This window comes from Euleptes europaea, chromosome 14 (assembly GCF_029931775.1).
Source record: "Euleptes europaea isolate rEulEur1 chromosome 14, rEulEur1.hap1, whole genome shotgun sequence".
In the NCBI taxonomy this organism is placed as follows: Eukaryota; Metazoa; Chordata; class Lepidosauria; order Squamata; family Sphaerodactylidae; genus Euleptes; species Euleptes europaea.
Window position 1 is genome coordinate 8,978,491 of NC_079325.1, and position 18,143 is coordinate 8,996,633.

The following is an 18,143-nucleotide window of genomic DNA, read 5'->3' on the forward strand; positions in this document are numbered from 1 at the left end:
AGGGCTCTGTAACCCACTCTTCCCAAGAGCAGCAGAGGAAGCTTTTGGCAGCCGCCTTTCCTGGTATTATGCACGTTGGTGCCCTTGGCTCACCTTGAGTTTATTTTGTGTGGCTTGTGCATAGAAGCTGGGGTTCTTAAGGGGAGCCCCCCTGGAAGGGCCATTGTTGCTCTGAACACTGACCAGGCCTGCATGCCTTGGGGAAAGATCCAGAGGTGCATAAAGGGGAGATGCTTGTGGATGTCGGGTGGTGCTGGGGTGGGGAAGGAGATGACACCCATTGTGAGGGGTCAGTTTCAATTCCGGGGCGACCATTTGCATATCCTTAGTCTGGTGCTTTTTAAAGAGCAGATTGTGGAGTGCTCATTAGGAGCCTGTCAGCGGAGGGAAGCAGCCCTTGAACGCAACATTTGTCATCAATCCGGTACGCAATATGCTTCTTGTCAGTGACTAAGAATACCGTCCCCGTCTCGTTCCAGAGCTTGTAGGAAGCTGTAAAAGGGACGAAGCCATACTTCCCCCAATCCATATATATTGACAAGGACACAAATGCCAATTAAAAATACCTTATGTTTATTAGTCAACGGCGCGTGGCACTTTCTGAAATAGGATGCTGATGCATGGGTCGTGCCGTGTCCCGATTTGCTACGCTGGCGCAAGTCCTTGGCACCCCTTGGCAGCATGCTTTCCCATTTCTGGATTGCGTGCTGGATCCAAGATGTGTCTTGCAATCCCCACACCGCCTCCAGGCTGTGAGACAGGCGAGAACTGGTGCATTTTTTGAATAAAAGAGGGGTGATATTTCAGCACGGAGGAACAGGCTGTGTGGTAACCTAAATCCGTCCCGGTAGCACACCAAAAAAGGGGAGGAATTGAACTCAGATTCAGAGACTCTCCCTTAAATTGGTTTTATTCAAGACTTCGTTGGATTTTTAAATATGCTTTTGCAGCATCCCAGAAGTTAGCCCTCAATAAACAAGCAGAGACTCAGATGTCATCCTTCTGCTGATGCTAAGGGCTCTCAAGTGGTTCAAGGGCTGAGGAACAGTAACTTTTTTTTCTGGGATAGCTTAAAGCGGGTAACCGCATCAGTATGTGTGTGTAAAGTGCCTTCAAGTCACAGCCGACTTATGGCTACCCCCTTTTGGGGGGTTTTCATGGCAAGAGACTAACAGAGGTGGTTTGCCAGTGCCTTCCTCAGCACAGCAACCCTGGTATTCCTTGATGGTCTCCCATCCAAATACTAACCAGGGTTGACCCTGCTTAGCTTCTGAGATCTGACGAGATCAGGCTAGCCTGGGCCATCCAGGTCAGGAGCCGCATCAGTAGCAGAACAAAATTCAAGTCAGGTAGCACTATAAGGACTTGACAAAATTTTCCAGTGTATGAGCTTTTCTGAGTCGAAGCTCACTTCATCAAATACTGACGAAAAAAATTGTTGGGTCTTAGATGCTACTGGATTGGAATTTAGTTTTTCAGGCGCGTCTGGCTGCTAGCCGATGCTGCATTCCAGCAGGCTCTGGCTTTCAATAAACTGTTAAGTGGCTTTGAGCCCCCCCACGTAATTTGCCAGAGTCTGGCCTAGTGGTCCTAAGGGCTGTGCTTTCTCTCCTTGTCCTCTCTCGCAGCCGCTACTTAAGCAAAGCTTTCCGCGTGTGGTCCAAGCAAGGCCGGTTCTCCTCCATGTTCGTCGACGGGGTCCTCTCTCACGTGGGCACGGAGCGAGCTTCGCCCGCCTGGATGCTGCTGGCCAAGGTGGCTGGCTCTGCCCCCAAGCTGGACTATTCCAAAGTGATCGACGCCTGGGATGAGATCAGCAGGCAAGTGGGATCTCGGGAAAGCAATCTGAGAAGCTCGGGTGCAAGAAAGACCTCCTGCCCTGGCCTGGTATACCACGTGCCTTCTCCCTTGTGGCCCCCACCTTGTGTAGTGGGCTGCCTGAGGAGGCCAGGAAAGGCTCCCACTCTCTTGGCTTGCCTCAAACTATGCCAGACAGAATTATCCAAGTTGGTTTTTCTATGCAGGCAGTAGGGTTGCACTGTACTAAATAATTCTGCATATTGTTGACAACCCAGCCTGAAACTCCGGACTAGCTGGGCGAGGGGGGCGCATATAAATGTCAAATAACGTTGGGGAGAGTATCACCCCCTGAGGGGCTCCGCATACCAAAGGGTATCATGGTGAGACCCTCTCCCCTTTTGGGCCAAGGTGTTAGATTCTGTTTAATGCACCCGGCATACATGCTGAGATCCAGAGTGGTGTAATGGTTCCAGTGGGGCAGGCCTCGGCTCAATGGCAGAGCATCTACTTGGCATGCAGAAGGTCCCAGGTTCAATCCCCAGCATCTCCAGTTAAAAGGATCAGGAAGAAGGTGAAATGAAATTTCTCTGCCTGAGACCCTGACTGCCTGTCAGAGTAGACAATACTGACTTTGATGGACCAAGGGTCGGATTCAATATAAAGGCAGCTTCATTTGAGTGTCAGATTAGGATCAGGGAGACTTAGGCTCGAATCCCCATTCTGCAATGGAAGCTTGCTGTGTGACCATAGGCCAGCCACACCCTCTCAGTCTAGCCTATTTCACAAGGTTGTTGTGAGGATAAAATGGAGGAAAGGAGAACGTGTAAGCACTTGTCCCCGTGGTAATCCCAGAAACAGCATCCACAGACAAAGTCCAAAAGAGAGCTGATTTATTGGAAAACATACAGGTATGCAGAGCTTACAGGTACATTGGCACGAATGGCAAATGGGAGTACAGTGCAGGCCTATAAGGGAAAGTATTAGTCACAACGGGTCAAGGCGGCCCCCCTCTCTACCGAGGAGCCGTTCCCACGGGAGATAGCGCTGGAACAGGAATTCAGTAGTTAGCAAGTTCGACCTTGAGAGGCACCTGGTGGAATCGAAATTAAAACAGTCTGACAGGCTGCTGAGAGCAGGCCTGACAGAACGACATAAGTCCCTTTGGGTCCCCACTGTGGAGAAAAGTATACATGAAGTAAATAAGTACAGAAGGGAGACAGCCGTGTGTGTCATTCAGAGGAGAGGTGTTTTTCTCTTGTCTAGTCCAGCAGATCTGCAATTTAACGCTCCTCTCTGATTTCCCCAGGCAACGCACTGCTGACTTAGACACCATGGTGCACATGCTATGTGTGATTGGCAGCATTGCCAAGCACCTGTCCAGGAGCGTCCAGCACAAGCTGACAGGTGAGTATCTTTGGAGGGAGGAAAAGTCATGATAGGGATGGATCAGGAATGGCATTGCCTGTTAGCTGAACTGTGACTTGATCCCTAAAGAATCGATTAGTCCCAGCACCAACTCACCCTCAGCCTTTGGCCTCCTTTTCAGATGATATCAAATCCTGGCTGGGGGATTTTCAGTGCCCCCTGGAAGCGATCAGCCCAGCTGTCGAGACGCTGCAGAAACTTTGCCACGCCTCCTCGGATGCCCTAGAGGAAGCGCAGGTGAGGCTGAGAACATCTTATAGGGGGCATGCCATTTCACGTTGTTCGCGGTGGGTTCCCTCCTTGAGACAAGCAGTCACATCAAGCCAAGAGCCCTCCCTGCCTTGAGGGGCTTTCGTTAATATTTCCCATCCTAAAGAAAGCAGCTCTGGAGTCTTAACAAGAATTTAAAATGGGAAAACGACAAGCATTCCCCAGAAAGGCCCATAACTTGGAGCCACAGTAGAGCAATACATAATCAGTGAGCAACAGTCACTTTCCAAACAGCTATCCCTTTGCTAACAACCAGAAAGCGACCAATGAGGTGGCCAGGCGATCTTCCCATGGGAGGGCTTTTTTTTTTGATTTGGATGCCACAGCAAAGAAGGCCCTGTTTGTTTCTCTTCTGCTACCGTGCCAGGGTTTCTTTAGCCTTTAAGGCGCTCCTGGTCTCCTGCTGTGTGTGGTTGCTACAAACATTGTTGCCCATCTAGTATAAGGCCAATTATCCGTTATGCAAAATACTGTGATGAGCAGGAGCCCAGCCAAGGAGGGGTCCCATTGGTGTTTATTTCTCAGGGGTTTCATGTATGAAAGGCTCATCCCTTTGGGGGCTTTCTGTGCCGGTTGCTTTTTTTGTGTGTACTTTGAGTAGCAAAGGTCTTCAACAGCCACTCCTCAATCACGGGAGCAGGGAAACGTCAAGCACGTCCCCAAAGCAAAGAAGATGCAGGCGTACGGAAGCTAATGCCTTGTAACCTGTCCCGCCAATCAAGGTCACACAAGTAATTAGCCTTGCAGCTGCAAGATTAGCGTTGCTTGCACAGATTCCATTAGGAGGGCCTCACTGTGAAACCACTTACAACCCCAAAGCCAAAACAGGCTTGAGCAAATGCGTGGCACTTCCACACAGTAGGTGATGCATGATATGGGTAGCACGGTTGCTTCAGCAAGCACAAGCCAGGTGGGTTACCATAGCAACAATTTGTGGGAGGATGCTTGTTGTTTGACTCCAAGATCTGAGCCATTCCGAAAGAACCTAGCTACCCCTTCACGGTTTTGCTGCTGCAATAAAGCACCAGACCCTGAGAACAATGGGTTTCAAACTGTGCTCCCAAGAACCTGGGTTTCCTCGGTGCTTATCAGAGGTTCTCCGATTGTAATAATAGTGGAGAAACTTCCCTAGAGGATCCTTTTCTAGCCACCAGCGGTGGAAAGTGTTGTCAAGTCACAGCCGACCCATAGGATTTTTAAGGAAAGACACAAACAGAGGTGGTTTGTCATTGCCTTCCTCTGTGAAGCAACCCTAGACTTCCTTGGTGGCCTCCCATCCAAGTGCTAACCAGGGCCGACCCTGGTTAGCTTCTGAAATCTGACAAGGTAGGGCTAGCCTGGGCTATCCAGCTCAGGACTTTCTAACCACTAATCATCTTTCTTTTTGCAAGTGTTAGGGGGGGTTGCTCTAGAAGAGAATCCTTCCAATGTTTTCAGATCCGAGATCAAATGAAGCTGTGGCTCAGTGGTATAGCATCTGCTTGGCATGCAGAAGGTCTCAGGTTCAATCCCCGGCATCTCCAGTTAAAGGGACTGGGCAAGTAGGTGATGTGAAAGACCTCTACCTGAGACCCTGGAGAGCCGCTGCCAGTCTGAGTAGACAATACTGACTTTGATGGACCAAGGGTCTGATTCAGTATAAGGTAGCTTCATGTATTCAGACCCTTGGTCCATGAAAGTCAGTATTGCCTACTCAACCAAGGTCTAAGACAGAGGGCTTTCACATCACCTACAGCTAGATCCTTTTAACTGGAGATGCCGGGGATTGAACCTGGGACCTTCGGGATGCCAAGCAGCTACTCTTCCACTGGGCCCCTAAAGATCAGTCTTTAATGCATGTATCAGTAGCTCAGGACCCACTGAGCTGCAAGCGCATGACAGGAAGGCGTGTCGACTCACAGTTGTATTGGCAGGAAGAGGAGGAACCAGGGGAATGATGTCACTCCCTAAGTTTGGGTTGAAGGTCGCTGAACATCCCTGCTCTAGCTGCTCTCTAAGTTTGAGCCGAAGGCCACTGCTCTAGAGTAGAACGGGCAGGCAGACTTCTTTGTGACAACTCTCGAGCTGGTTGAAGAAGAAGAGTTGGTTTTTATATGCCAACTTTCTCTACCACTTAAGGAAGAATCAAACTGGCTTACAATAATTTTCCCTCCCCCTCCCCACAACAGACACCTTGTGAGTTAGGTGGGGCTGAGAGAATGTGACTAGCCCAAGGTCACCCAGCTGGCTTCATGTGGAGGAGTGGGGAAACAAATCCAGTTCACCAGATTAGCCTCCGGCGCTCATGTGGAGGAGCGGGGAATCAAACCCGGTTCTCCAGATCAGAGTCAACTGCTCCAAACCACCGCTCTTAACCTCTACACCACCCTGGCTCTGCTGTGCCGCCCAAGCCATAAACTGGAGACATCTGTGCCAATTTCCACCGGCGTTCCTAGAGATCAGAGGTTTGTTCCAACGTCAAACCGTAAAAAATATTGGGTATACTGATCCCTCGATTCTTAGAGTCGTGCCTCCGAATAACGCTCTCTCGCAGAAGAGGCTTTTCACTAAAGGGAACAACCTCTCTCTTCTCAAGCACATGATCAGGGATTTCCACCCTGTCCGTCAGGTCCTCTAAGACAGCTTTTCCTTTCCAGTTTTGGGACTTGTACATGGGACAGGAAAGAAGTGGGGGGACACATAATAACAGCTGTGATTCCTCGGCATGCACAAACCCCGGTTCTCTCCATATTGGAAGCAGACGCTGTTGAACGAGATCTGCGGGGGTCTTGTATCGGCATGCGCGAGCTACATCTCGAGCGTCGTCCTAACGGAGGGCGGGGCAGAGCAGCTTCAAGAGGACGTCTTGGTAAGTAGTGCTGGGCATAGCGGTTGCTCGTTTGAATCTTAAACTCTTGGGTTCCTGCCTTTCTTTAGACCAGCCGGTAGCTTAAACAGAGAATTGCACAGAGCTAGAAATTTTATTTACTTTATTTTTTTTTTAGATTTATATCCTATCCTATCCATGGCCAGGCTTTGGGCGGGTCACCTCAATGCATACCATAAAACGATAAAACATTCAATTTGTACAGCATTAATTAAAACCATCGATTCAGTTAAAACCCAATTCAGTTAAAACCCAAAATTTTAAAAATCAGACGGCGCACAAGTTTAACATACAGGGTCTTGGCCGACTCGAGAGGAGAAGAAGAAGTTGGTTTTTATATGCCAACTTTCTCTACTACTTAAGGAAGAATCAAATTGGCTTACAATCACCTTCCCTTCCCCTCCCCACAACAGACACACTGTGAGGTAGGTGGGGCTGAGATAGTATGACTTGCCAAAGGTCACCCAGCGGCTTTATGTGTAGGAGTGGGGAAACCAACCCGATTCACCAGATTAGTGTCCGCTGCTCATGTGGAGAAGTGGGGAATCAAACCCGGTTCTCCAGATTAGAGGCCACCACTCCAAACCACCTCTCTTAACCACTGCATGCCGGCTCCCCAGCCAGGCTCCCAAATTAAATGATGGAAGGCTTAGAGAAGGGGGAGGTATGGAGGGCCAGTTCTAATGGAAAACTGCTGCTGCCCTCAACCACAGGCCTGGTGGAACATCTCGGTCTTACCAGCCCTGTGGAACTGGGTAAGATCCCTGGGATCCCCAGCCTTGATAGTTTACTGGGATCGTCCTGTGCATGTTGGTGTGGTTTCGCTTCCCTTTTGACCGTGGTTTCGCCTCCTTTGGCAGGTGAGGCGTCTCTTCACCCTGGGTGAGGCCGCGCAGCTGTGCCCGGCGAAAGTAGAGAAACGTATCTTCTTGCTGATTCAGTCCATCTTGGCAGGTCCTGTTGCTGTGGAACAGTGTAAGGCAGAAGTCCCTGACCTTTCTGAACCTACGGGCACCTTTGAAATTTTGAGGGGGAGGGTGAGCATCATCCCAAAATGGCTGGCACAGGAGGCGGAGCCAAACCCAAAATGGCTGCCAAAGGAGACATAGCAAAACATGATACCCCAACTTAGTTTTGCTAAAGAATTGTTGAGGTGGGGTGGGGGAGAAAGAGAAGGGGGAATAAAAAGAAGAAAAGCCTAAAGAAGGAATGAACCCGCACACTGACTAAGGAAACCTACCAGTTCTGATCCTCCTGTGGCTAGGGATGCTGTTGCAGCTATAGAAATGCCTTTCATTTGAGTTAGGGCAGCTAATAACGTGCCCTGCTTTACATTCTCCCCCCCCCCCCCACTTTCTGAAGAGATCAGTGGGGGTCAGGGAAAGGGCAGGCACAAGCCATGGTGCCCATGGGCACCACATTGGGGAACCCTGATGTAAGGACTTTCCCTCCCATTGGCCTGCAATTTGCAAAATGTAATGGGTACTTCCTTTAAAGCTCATGCTTTTGATTTGCTGATTCCAGCATCCAGTCCTTTGGAAGAGGAGGAGGAGGAATGCCCAGCAACTCAGCCGCTGTCCCAGTTCAGAGGTTCTGTGATGCCTTCCGTTGTCCGAGCACATGCCTTCATTACACTGGGTAGGTGGTGGGCGCACACCGTCCTCGCTTGGCCTCCTTGTCCCTTCCTGGTTGTCCCTGGTACCAGTGTGGCAAGCGGAACCAGCTGAGATTCTGAGGTCTGCTTTTGTCTGCAGCCATGAGGACTAGAAACTTGGTTATAATTGGTTCTTGTAGGTTATCCGGGCTGTGTGACCGTGGTCTTGGTATTTTCTTTCCTGACGTTTCGGCAGCAGCTGTGGCAGGCCTCTTCAGAGGAGTAACACAGGCCTGCCACACCTGCTGCCGAAACGTCAGGAAAGAAAATACCAAGACCACGGTCACACAGCCCGGATAACCTACAAGAACCAATGAACTCTGACCGTGAAAGCCTTCGACAATATTTTGGTTATAAATGCTTTTTAAGTGAGATTTTTCTGGCAATCTCAACCCCAGGAGCCTGGCAATCTAACCCCCAGTTTGTCAATAGAGATCCCTGTACCTCTTTGCTCTTTTTTTTTTTGCCATCAAGACACATCTGATGTGACTTGATGGCAAAGCGTGGTGTAGTGGTTAAGAGTGGTGGTTTGGATTGGTGGACTCTGATCTGGAGAGCCCGGTTTGATTCCCCTCTGCTCCACATGAGTGGTGGAGGCTAATCTGGTGAACCGGGTTGGCTTCCCCACTCCTCCACATGAGGCCAGCTGGGTGACCTTGGGCTAGTCACAGCTCTGTTAGAGCTCTCTCAGCCCCACCAACCTCACAGGGTGTCTTTTGTGGGGAGGGGAAGGTGATTGTAAGCTGATTTGATTCTTCCCTAAGTGGGAGTTGGCATATAAAAACCAACTCTTCTTCTGATGACCCCTGGTGGGGTTATCAAGGCAAGAGACGTTCAGAGGTGGTTTGCCATTGCCTGCCTCTGCGTCAACAACCCTGGTATTCCTTGGAGGTCTCCCATCCGAATACTTGCCAGGGCCGACCCTGCTTAGCTTCTGAGATCTGACGAGATCAGGCTAGCCTGGGCTATCCAGGTCAGGGCCATCCTTGAGTACCTGAACCATTAACTGGAGAGCCCAGGGATCAAACTGGGGACCTTCCACATGCAAAGCAGATGCTGAGCCCCAGCCCCCTCCCTCTCACCATTCCCCCTGCCTCTGTGACAGGCAAGCTCTGCCTCCAGCAAGAGGACCTGGCGAAGCAGTGCATTGCCGCCCTGGCTCGGGAGCTGGAGGTGTGCAAGGACATGGCCGTCCGCAACAACGTCGTCATAGTGATCTGCGACCTTTGCATCCGCTACACCACCATGGTGGACCAGTACATCCCCGACGTCTCCGCCTGCCTGAAGGACCCGGAGCCTTTCATCCGGAAGCAGACACTCATCCTCCTGACCAACCTGCTCCAGGTGAGGGCAGCATCTGCCGTACTTCTTTGTTAACCGCAATCCCGATCAGCTTCTCCGAACTCTAACTCAGTGTGTCACTGCACTCAGCTCTAATGAGTATAACCACAGCAGTGAGCACTAAATGAGAAAGGTTCATGAGAAATCCTAGCTTTTATTTTAAAAACAAGTTTCTAGCCCATATGGCTGGGAAAACAGACATTAGGTATCTTAGGTCATTTATGCATGGGAGTTTTATCTGAGGTTTGTTGCTCTCTGGACCCACAGTTGCCTGTTGGGAATCTACGCACTAGCGGTCTCCAAGCTCAAATCAAGTCCTGCCCCTTGAAATGCTGATTTATCATTGGCTTACTTGTAGTGCTTACTGTGAGAGAAAATCCCCCCAACCCAACTGCCAAAAAGCATTTTAAGAACAACAACATAAAAAATGGAGCAATCTGAAAAAGGGGGGGGGAGAAATCCAAGCCTTGTTTTTTTCTTTTGCTCAGAAAGAGCTCCGACGAAGCCGGAAGCATTTCAATCCCTGCCTCTGGACATGCTGCTTTGTAATTGGCTGTGAGCGAAACTAAGCTTGTGTGACCCACACTTTGCCTTACGCACAGGGATTTCACCCAGGCTGAGCTCAGGGGAGAGTGAAGAATCAGGTTAACAGAGAAACGGGAAGGTCCAGGATTTGTGAGGGCTGGCAGTGAGATCATCTCTAATGGAGAGAAAACTCATGCATAACTCCAAGGAACAATCGAGACAGACCGGGGGTGAACGTGAGTGGAAGCACCCATGCATAAATGACCTTACCAAGCCTTCTAACTGGTTTGTGGCAGGACTTCCATACCTGGCTCTCTGTCCTGCCTTCCACGGCCAGCCAGACCAGAATATATGCAAAACAGCTAACATTGCAGGTTAAATGATGCAAATTAAAATGGGTGTGGAATTCTCAGTGTCCATAATATATATTTAGGATGGGGAATGTTTATTCTGCTGTGGTGCAGAATTTGGATTGCCGGGAGACAACTTCTAATTTAGTACTAAGCGCATGCAGCCCTGAATCTAGGAAGAGTACAAGATATGGATTAATAATTAGCATTGCATCATTTAGAGATGTAGAATTTGTGGGAAACCTGGGTTCATGGGAAAGAAATTCATTTAAGCAGAAACTTTGGGGGAAATTTAATGTATGTACAGTTATTGAATCTGAACTTATGCTCCTGCTTTGAGAGACTAATGTGCATTAAGTAAACCTTAACTCTGCCCCCCCTTCTCTCATTTTTTGTAGGAAGAATTTGTCAAGTGGAAAGGCTCTCTGTTCTTCAGATTTGTCAGTGTTCTGGTGGACCCAAATCCGGATATTGCCAGGTAAAAGACCGTTAGCCCCAAACAGGAATTAGTTAGAGCTGAATTCTGCTTCCATTTTCTGGATAAATATGAATGAAAGAGCACATCTTCACCAGAGGCTAGGACTTGCTTATCCTCAAAATCTGTTTTTGTAACGGGGGAACATTATTTTGTTCCAGCATCTACAACTGCACCAAGGAAGCGCATTAAATGGCACCGGGAGACAATTGTCTGACATGTCAAGTTTCTAGGCCTCAAGAGCCAGCGTGGTGTAGTGGTTAAGAGCAGTGGACTCTAATCTGGAGAACCGGATATGATTCCCCACTCCTCCACATGAGCGGCGTACTCTGATCTGGTGAACCGGGTCAGTTTCCCCTCTCCTCCACATGAAGCCAGCTGGGTGACCTTGGGCTAGTCACAGTTCTCTCTGATCTCTCTCAGCCCCACCTACCTCACAGGGTGTCTGTTGTGGGGAGAGGAAGAGAAGGAGACTGTAAGCCGGTTTGATTCTCTTTGAAAGGTAGAGAAAATTGGCATATAAAAACCAACTTTTTCTTCAAGGTCTTTGAGAGACTGCAAGGAATGCCTGGTGAAAATCCAAACTTACTGTAGAATTTTGATTTCAAAGGCTTTGAGTACATGCAGTCTTAGGCTTTGCCACTGCTATTCAAGCAGTGGCTTGCAAAACCGTTCCCACCTTCCATGTAGATGCTTTTGGGGTGACCTGTGTGGGAAGCAGAGCATAGGAATTTAAACTCGGGGGAGGAATTAGGAGCTGATGAGAATCCCGATATCCCTGTCATCATCCTCCCAGGAAAGTCTGTGAAGGTTTTTTTGGTTGCAGCTTTTCCCCACGTGCATCCTTCTTGGGACTCTTCTCATGGGAATAGCTTTGAAATAGGGGGCAAAGCAGAAACCCCCTCCTCAAAAGGAGACCTAAAAAGTCTGTGCTTTACCTTCCTCACAGAGCCTTAAACTTGGTCTTGTATTCCACTTCTCTTCCAGTAGGTGGCAGTGTTACCACACTCGATTCCCCAGTCTTTGTTCACTCAAATGATTGCTGGAAAATTGTGTGCTGTGTATATTATCAAAAAGCAACACCCTGCAGTTTTCCATTTCATTTATTTATTTCATTCGCATTCCTCCCAAGAAACCCATGGCAGCATACCTCGGGAGATCTCAGCGTGAGTGTAGTGTTGGTGTGGCGTGGTGGTTGGTGTGCTGAATTAGAAGCAAGGAGACCTGGGTTCAAATTTCCATTCTGTCATGAAACCCAATGAAGGCCCCTGGTCGCTGTCTCTCTGAGCCTAATGTACCACACAAAGCAATTCCCCCTTCTGAGTCTGCCCCTCCCCGGTCACCTCCTTCCTGATTGAACACATGAACACGTGAAGATGCCTTATAGTGAATCAGACCCTTGGTCCATCAAAGTCAGTATTGTCTACTCCAGTGGTTTCCAAACCTTTTGGGCCACGGCCCCCTTGGTTCCACAAACTCAACCCTAGCACCCCCTATCCTATCCTATCCTATCCTATCCTATCCTATCCTATCCTATCCTATAAAAAGCATTATTCAAAATAAGGATTTGCATGGCTCACTAAAGAAGATAATAAGAATAAAATTTCAAATCAGTAACAATTAATTGCACATCTATTCAAAATCAAATTAAAACTTTTTAGTTGAAATTTATTCAAAACTGATGAACTTGATCCAGTGGTCCCAGCTCTGGAAAAAAATTCTGAGTTTCCACCAAATTTGCCAGCATGGTGCCATAGCTTGATCTGTTGTAAATTAGTGAACAACACAGTTGAAGGGGCCCACCTCAAGTGCCCCCCTGCTGCCCTCTTGCCTCTTAGTGCCTCCCTAGGTAATCTCACTGCCCCCAAGGGGGTAATACTGCCCACTTTGGGAACCACTGGTCTACTCAGACCGGCAGCGGATCTCCAGGGTCTCAGGTAGAGGTCTTTCAGATCACCTACTTGCCTAGTCCCTTTAACTGGGGATGCTGTGGATTGAACCTGGGATCTTCTGCATGCCAAACAGATGCTCTACTACTGAGCCACTGCCCCTCCCCTTCCTTGCTTGTCCTCCAATCCATGCTCAAAGCAACATACAGATATAAGACAGCTGCTCCATAGCAGCAGGTAACAGACCCTTCAGCCTTAATCTAAACTGAGGGCCCTGCGGAGCAAAAAAGGTTTTAACCATCCCCCTCCCCACCGCCACCACTGGGGTATCTGCCTGCTCTGTATATTTGTCGAGATGTAGCAATGAGCGCTTTCTTCCCCTGGCACAGAGCGGCATCATGTCTGAAAGCTGCCCCTGCTGTGATGAGGGGATCCTCAATAAATGCCCACACATAGGGGGGCCCACAGTTTTTATTAACGGTGCTCCGAATCGCTGCGGGTTCCCGGCGCAGGCTCGGGCTGAGACGACCCGCACTCCTTCGTGCCGTCTCGTTAGCGCAAGTGACTGCCGGTTAATTATCGCAAACACTGTAATTACTGTCGGTGTTTACTGGTTCAATTGTTTTATTTCTCTCTTTAATTATGTTGAATTATAATTAGAAGCAAAATTGCAGGATGGGCCCTGGAAGCTTTTCCAAGGAGCCCTGGATAAGGAAGCGGCGGGAAAAAGACATTTGCGCGTTGCTTCGGCGCCATGGCGGTTAAGCCGGGTTCAGATGGGAAAGAGGCCATAATGCAAAAGCGGCTCTTATTGATTGATTGGTTTTATTTATGTTATTGTAGTCCGCCTTTCTCACCTGGGTTCCAGGCGGATTACACCGAGTGAGTCGATACAATCGACGGATGGGACATTCAATGAACAATGAGATAGGATTAGGGTTGCAGAACCAACCAGAAGTCTAAAAACAACTGAAGCAAAGCATAAGTATTAACATGGGGCATTCAATGATGCAACATTCAATAGTAGGTTCCTAGTCTCCTTTCCTTTCTCCCTTAGAAGTTCCTTGATTCATAAATCTTGAGCTGCATAATTCTAAATCTGTTGTTTGAGGGATGTAAGGACTGAGATAAATGTGGCCACTGCCAATGTAACCTTAGGATCGCTGTCACTTAATAAATGGGGTATTACCTCAGAGACAGAGCTGGAAATCAGTTCTGATTGTAGGAGAACTCCAGGCCCCACCTGGAGATTGGCAACCGTAGTTGCTAATGCTCAGTTGAAGTGACTTAAAGTGCCCTTGGCTGATAGGAAGCTGCCTTGTACTGAATCAGACTATCAATCTATCAAGGTCAGTATTGTCTACTCCGACTGGCAGCAACTCTCCAGGGTCTCAGGCAGAGGTCTTTCACATCACCTTAACTTGCCTAGTCCCTTTAACTGGAGATGCCGGGAACTGAACCTGGGACTTTCTGCATGCCAAGCAGAGTCTCTACCACTCAGCCACAGCTCCCAGCTGATCTCTGTGTCATTGTTCAGAGCCCATGTTTCCATCCCCGTCATCCTGTGTTCAACTAAAAATGCCCCTAAGCAGCCTTCCTGAAACACCTCCTTTCTCCACTGAGAGCCAGCGTGGTGTTGTGGTTAAGAGTGGTGGTTTGGAGCGGTGGACTCTGATCTGGAGAACCGGGTTTGATTCCCCACTCCTCCACATGAAGCCAGCTGGGTGACCTTGGGCTCTCTCAACCCCACCTACCTCACAGGATGTCTATTGTGGGGAGGGGAAGGGGATTGTAAGCCGGTTTGATTCTTCCTTAAGCGGCAGAGAAAGTCAGCATATAAAAACCAATTCTTCTCAGGCAGAGGTCTTTCACGTCACCCCCTGCCGGGTCCTTTTAACTGGAGTTGTTCGGAATTGAACCTGGGACTTTTTGCATGCCAAGCAGAGTCTCTTCCACTGAGCTGCAGCTCCCAGCTGATCTCTGTGTCATTGTTTGGAGCCCATGTTCCCATCCCCGTCAGCCTGTGTTCAACTAAAAATGCCCCTTAAGCAGCCTTCCTGAAACGTCTCTCCTTTCTCCACTTTCCCCTCACAGCCTTGCGGAGTTCTGCTTGGTGCATCTCCTGCTCAAGAGGAATCCAACAATGTTCTCCCAGCACTTCATTGAATGCATCTTCCACTTCAACAGCTACGAGAGACACGAGAAGTACAACCGTTTCTCCCAGAGTGAGCGGTCAGTGAACACGCGGCCCCTTTTAATGTTAATGGCCATTGCTTTCCTCCCAGGCGGGAGAGAAAGTCGGCATATAAAAACAAACTCTTCTTCTTCTTCAGTTCCATGTGTGTGTGTGTGTTAAGTGCCGTCAAGTCGCTTCCGACTCATGGCGACCCTATGAATGAAAGTCCTCCAAAATGTCCTATCTTTGACAGCCTTGCTCAGATCTTGCAAACTGAAGGCTGTGGCTTCCTTTATTAATCCATCTCTTGTTGGATCTTCCTCTTTTCCTGCTGCCCTCAACTTTTTAGTTCCATACAATTAATTAATTAAAACCAATATTTCCAAGCCAAAATCAAAATCCACTGGCGCTGAATTTTGACAGGCAGGGTCCTGGCCAACCCCGGAAGGAGCAGTAAAGAAAAGGTATGGGGGTCAGTTCGGATGGAAACAGTTGCTGCCCTCATCCGTAGGCCTGGTGGAACATCTCGGTCTTACAGGCCCTGCGGAACTGTGTTAGATCCCGCAGGGCCCTGGTCTCACCTGAGAGAGTTCCACCAGGCCGGGGCCGAAAAAGCCTAGCCCTGGTTGAGGACAGCCGGAGACTTCTCTTTCTGCTTCCTTTCCACCTGTCCTGGTTAGCTCCTGACCCGGTGGGGGCTTGGCAAGCCCCTGCTACCCCCTGTATTGATGATGATGGTGATGGTCATTTGTTACAGGGAGAAGAAATTGTTTTCTCTGAAGGGCCGAGCCAACAAAGGGAACCGGATGCGGATCTACAAGTTCCTGCTGGACCACTTTACGGACGAGCAGAGGTTCAACATCACCTCTAAGATCAGCCACAACGTTTTGGGTAGGTTTTGGGTACGGCTGTGGCTTTTGAAACATCGGCAATGGGAGTGGCTGGGCCGACGTGAAATCGGGAGGTGTTTCCAAAAATGCCCCCCCCCCCCCCCAGTGTTCTTTCAAAGCTGTCTGGTTCACCCGTCAGGGAGGCCTGAGCAGAGGAGAGGGAAGTTTGCAAGCTGCGAGTTCAAATTTCGCTTCAGCCACGAGTGGTCTTAGACATGCTGCTGGGTGTCACCCTCCCCCATCTCTCGTATGGGGATAATAATATTGGCCTACTCTGCAGAGTTGTGGCGAGGGTTCTTCGACTTATCAGGGGTCTCTGCCTGGCAGTGGCTCTTCAGGATCTCAGGCTTTCCTCCCGTCCGCTGGTCTTTCCTCCCGTCCGCTGGTCTTTTAACCGGAGAGTTTGAAGCTTGAAGTTGGGACTTGAGAGCGAGTTTTTCTTTCCTCCGTCTCGTGATGCCAGCACTCAGGAGCACCCGTCGAAGTTGAGGGGCAGTAGATTCAAGAGGGGCTGTGGCTCAGTGGTAGAGCCTCCGCTTGGCATGCAGAAGGTCCCAGGTTCAATCCCCAACATCTCCAGTTAACGGGACCAGGCAAGTAGGTGATGTGAAAGGTCTGTTCCTGAGACCCTGGAGAGCCACTGTCAATCTGAGCAGTCAAGTCTTGATGGACCTTGATCGTCCTCTTCAGTATAAGGCAGCATCGTGTGACAGACAAAGGAAATACAAGTTCACCCAATGAATAATTAAATTGCAGGATTCGCTGCCGGTGGATGTAGCGATGGCCACATGCTGTGGGTGGCTTTGAAAGGGGACTAGACAGATTGATGGGCACAGATCCATCAGTGTCTATTAGCCATGGTGACTAAAGGGAACCTCCATATGCAGGGGTAGCAAACCTCTGGATCCCAGTGCTAGAAGGCAGCATCAGGGGAAAGCCTCAGCCTCTGTGTTCTGTTTGTTGGCCCTCCAGAACAACTGGTTGGCCATGATCATGAAACAGGATGCAGGACTAGATGAGTGTTGCCAGCTCCAGGTTGGGAAATACCTGGAGATTTTTGGGGTAGAGCCTGAGGAGAGCGGGGTTTGGGGAGGGGAGGGACTTCAGTGCCATAGAGTCCAATTGCCAAAGCGGCCATTTTCTCCAGGGGAACTGATCTCTGTTGCCTGGAGATCAGTTGTAATAGCAGGAGATCTCCAACTAGTACCTGGAGGTTGGCAACTCTAGGCCAGATGGACCACTGGTCTGACCCAGCAGGGCTCTTCCTGTGTTCTCACGAGACCTTCTGTATGTGCAGACGATGCTCTGCCGAAGAGCCACAGTCCCACTGTTGCAGGCCCAACAGTTGCATTTTTCTCTGCCATGGCTTCCAGCTTGCTTTGTGGACGGAGTCCTCCCGCTCAACATAGAAGCCAGCGAGCTGCTCTCGGACACCTTCGAGATCCTGAGCTGCAAGGAGATCAAGCTGTCGGCCATGCGGTCCAGGCCAGAGGAGGACCTCCAGCCGGAGGAAGACGAGATGGCCATGGCCGATGCCGTCATGCAGGTGGCTCAGAAGAAGTTAATCTCGCAGGTGAGTGCTGCAGCTTGGAAGGAAATTGTGGGACTCCCTGCCCCAGGATGTGGGGATGGCTGCCAACTTGGAAGGCTTTAAGAGGGGAGTGGACATGGTTGGCCACTGTGTGAACAGACAGCTAGGCTTGATGGACCTTGGTCTGAGCCAGCATGGCCTTTCTTATGTTCTTATGAAACCTGCCCAGAATGAAAAACTATACAAGTCTTTACATTAATTAAACCGGTATCATGCTAGCATATTACGACAGGCAGTCATTTTTCAATAACCAGTTTGCATTATTTCCTAATCTGCACCTTCTGTAATATGTCAATGTGGCCATTACAGCAATTACTTGTATTTTTAATACATTTACAAATTGGCAGTAGACATTACTACAGGTACAGTGTGGTCACAGGGCACTCCATAGCTGCAATCAATCAATCAGTTTATTCGAGTTGTGGTCACAGACCTTAACAATCCAACTACACCCTAAACATGCAGACAGCAGCATATATTAATCCAAAATCACAATAACCTCTACTGCTACACATCAAAATAAAACAACAAACACTTCCCCACCCCCCGTTAAAATCATTTACCAGCATGTTGTGAACCATAAGGAGCCCCGTGGCGCAGAGTGGTAAGCTGCAGTACTGCAGTCCAAAGCTCTTCTCACGACCTGAGTTCGATCCCGACAGAAGTCAGTTTCAGGTAGCCAGCTCAAGGTTGTCTCAGCCTTCCATCCTTCCAAGGTCGGTTAAATGCATACCCAGCTTGCTGGGGGTAAAGGGAAGATGACTGGGGAAGGCACTGGCAAACCACCCTGTAAAACAAAGTCTGCCTAGGAAACGTTGGGATGTGACATCACCCCATGGGTCAGGAATGACCTGGTGCTTGCACAGGGAATCTTTACCTTTTTTTGGTGAA

The 18,143-nt window shown here is 49.3% G+C and overlaps 1 protein-coding gene across 1 annotated transcript in view; it reads left to right on the forward strand.

Moving 5' to 3' along the window:
- Window positions 1-18,143, forward strand: part of NCAPD3 (non-SMC condensin II complex subunit D3) — a 54,909-nt gene that overhangs the window by 26,532 nt on the left and 10,234 nt on the right. Inside the window, exons 17-27 of the mRNA XM_056860867.1 lie at window positions 1,629-1,840; window positions 3,127-3,204; window positions 3,347-3,462; window positions 6,236-6,343; window positions 7,222-7,334; window positions 7,893-7,999; window positions 9,121-9,359; window positions 10,630-10,709; window positions 14,690-14,827; window positions 15,529-15,662; window positions 17,035-17,234. Coding sequence (XP_056716845.1) covers window positions 1,629-1,840; window positions 3,127-3,204; window positions 3,347-3,462; window positions 6,236-6,343; window positions 7,222-7,334; window positions 7,893-7,999; window positions 9,121-9,359; window positions 10,630-10,709; window positions 14,690-14,827; window positions 15,529-15,662; window positions 17,035-17,234 — 1,525 coding nt within the window. The remainder of the gene's footprint in view (window positions 1-1,628; window positions 1,841-3,126; window positions 3,205-3,346; window positions 3,463-6,235; window positions 6,344-7,221; window positions 7,335-7,892; window positions 8,000-9,120; window positions 9,360-10,629; window positions 10,710-14,689; window positions 14,828-15,528; window positions 15,663-17,034; window positions 17,235-18,143) is intronic.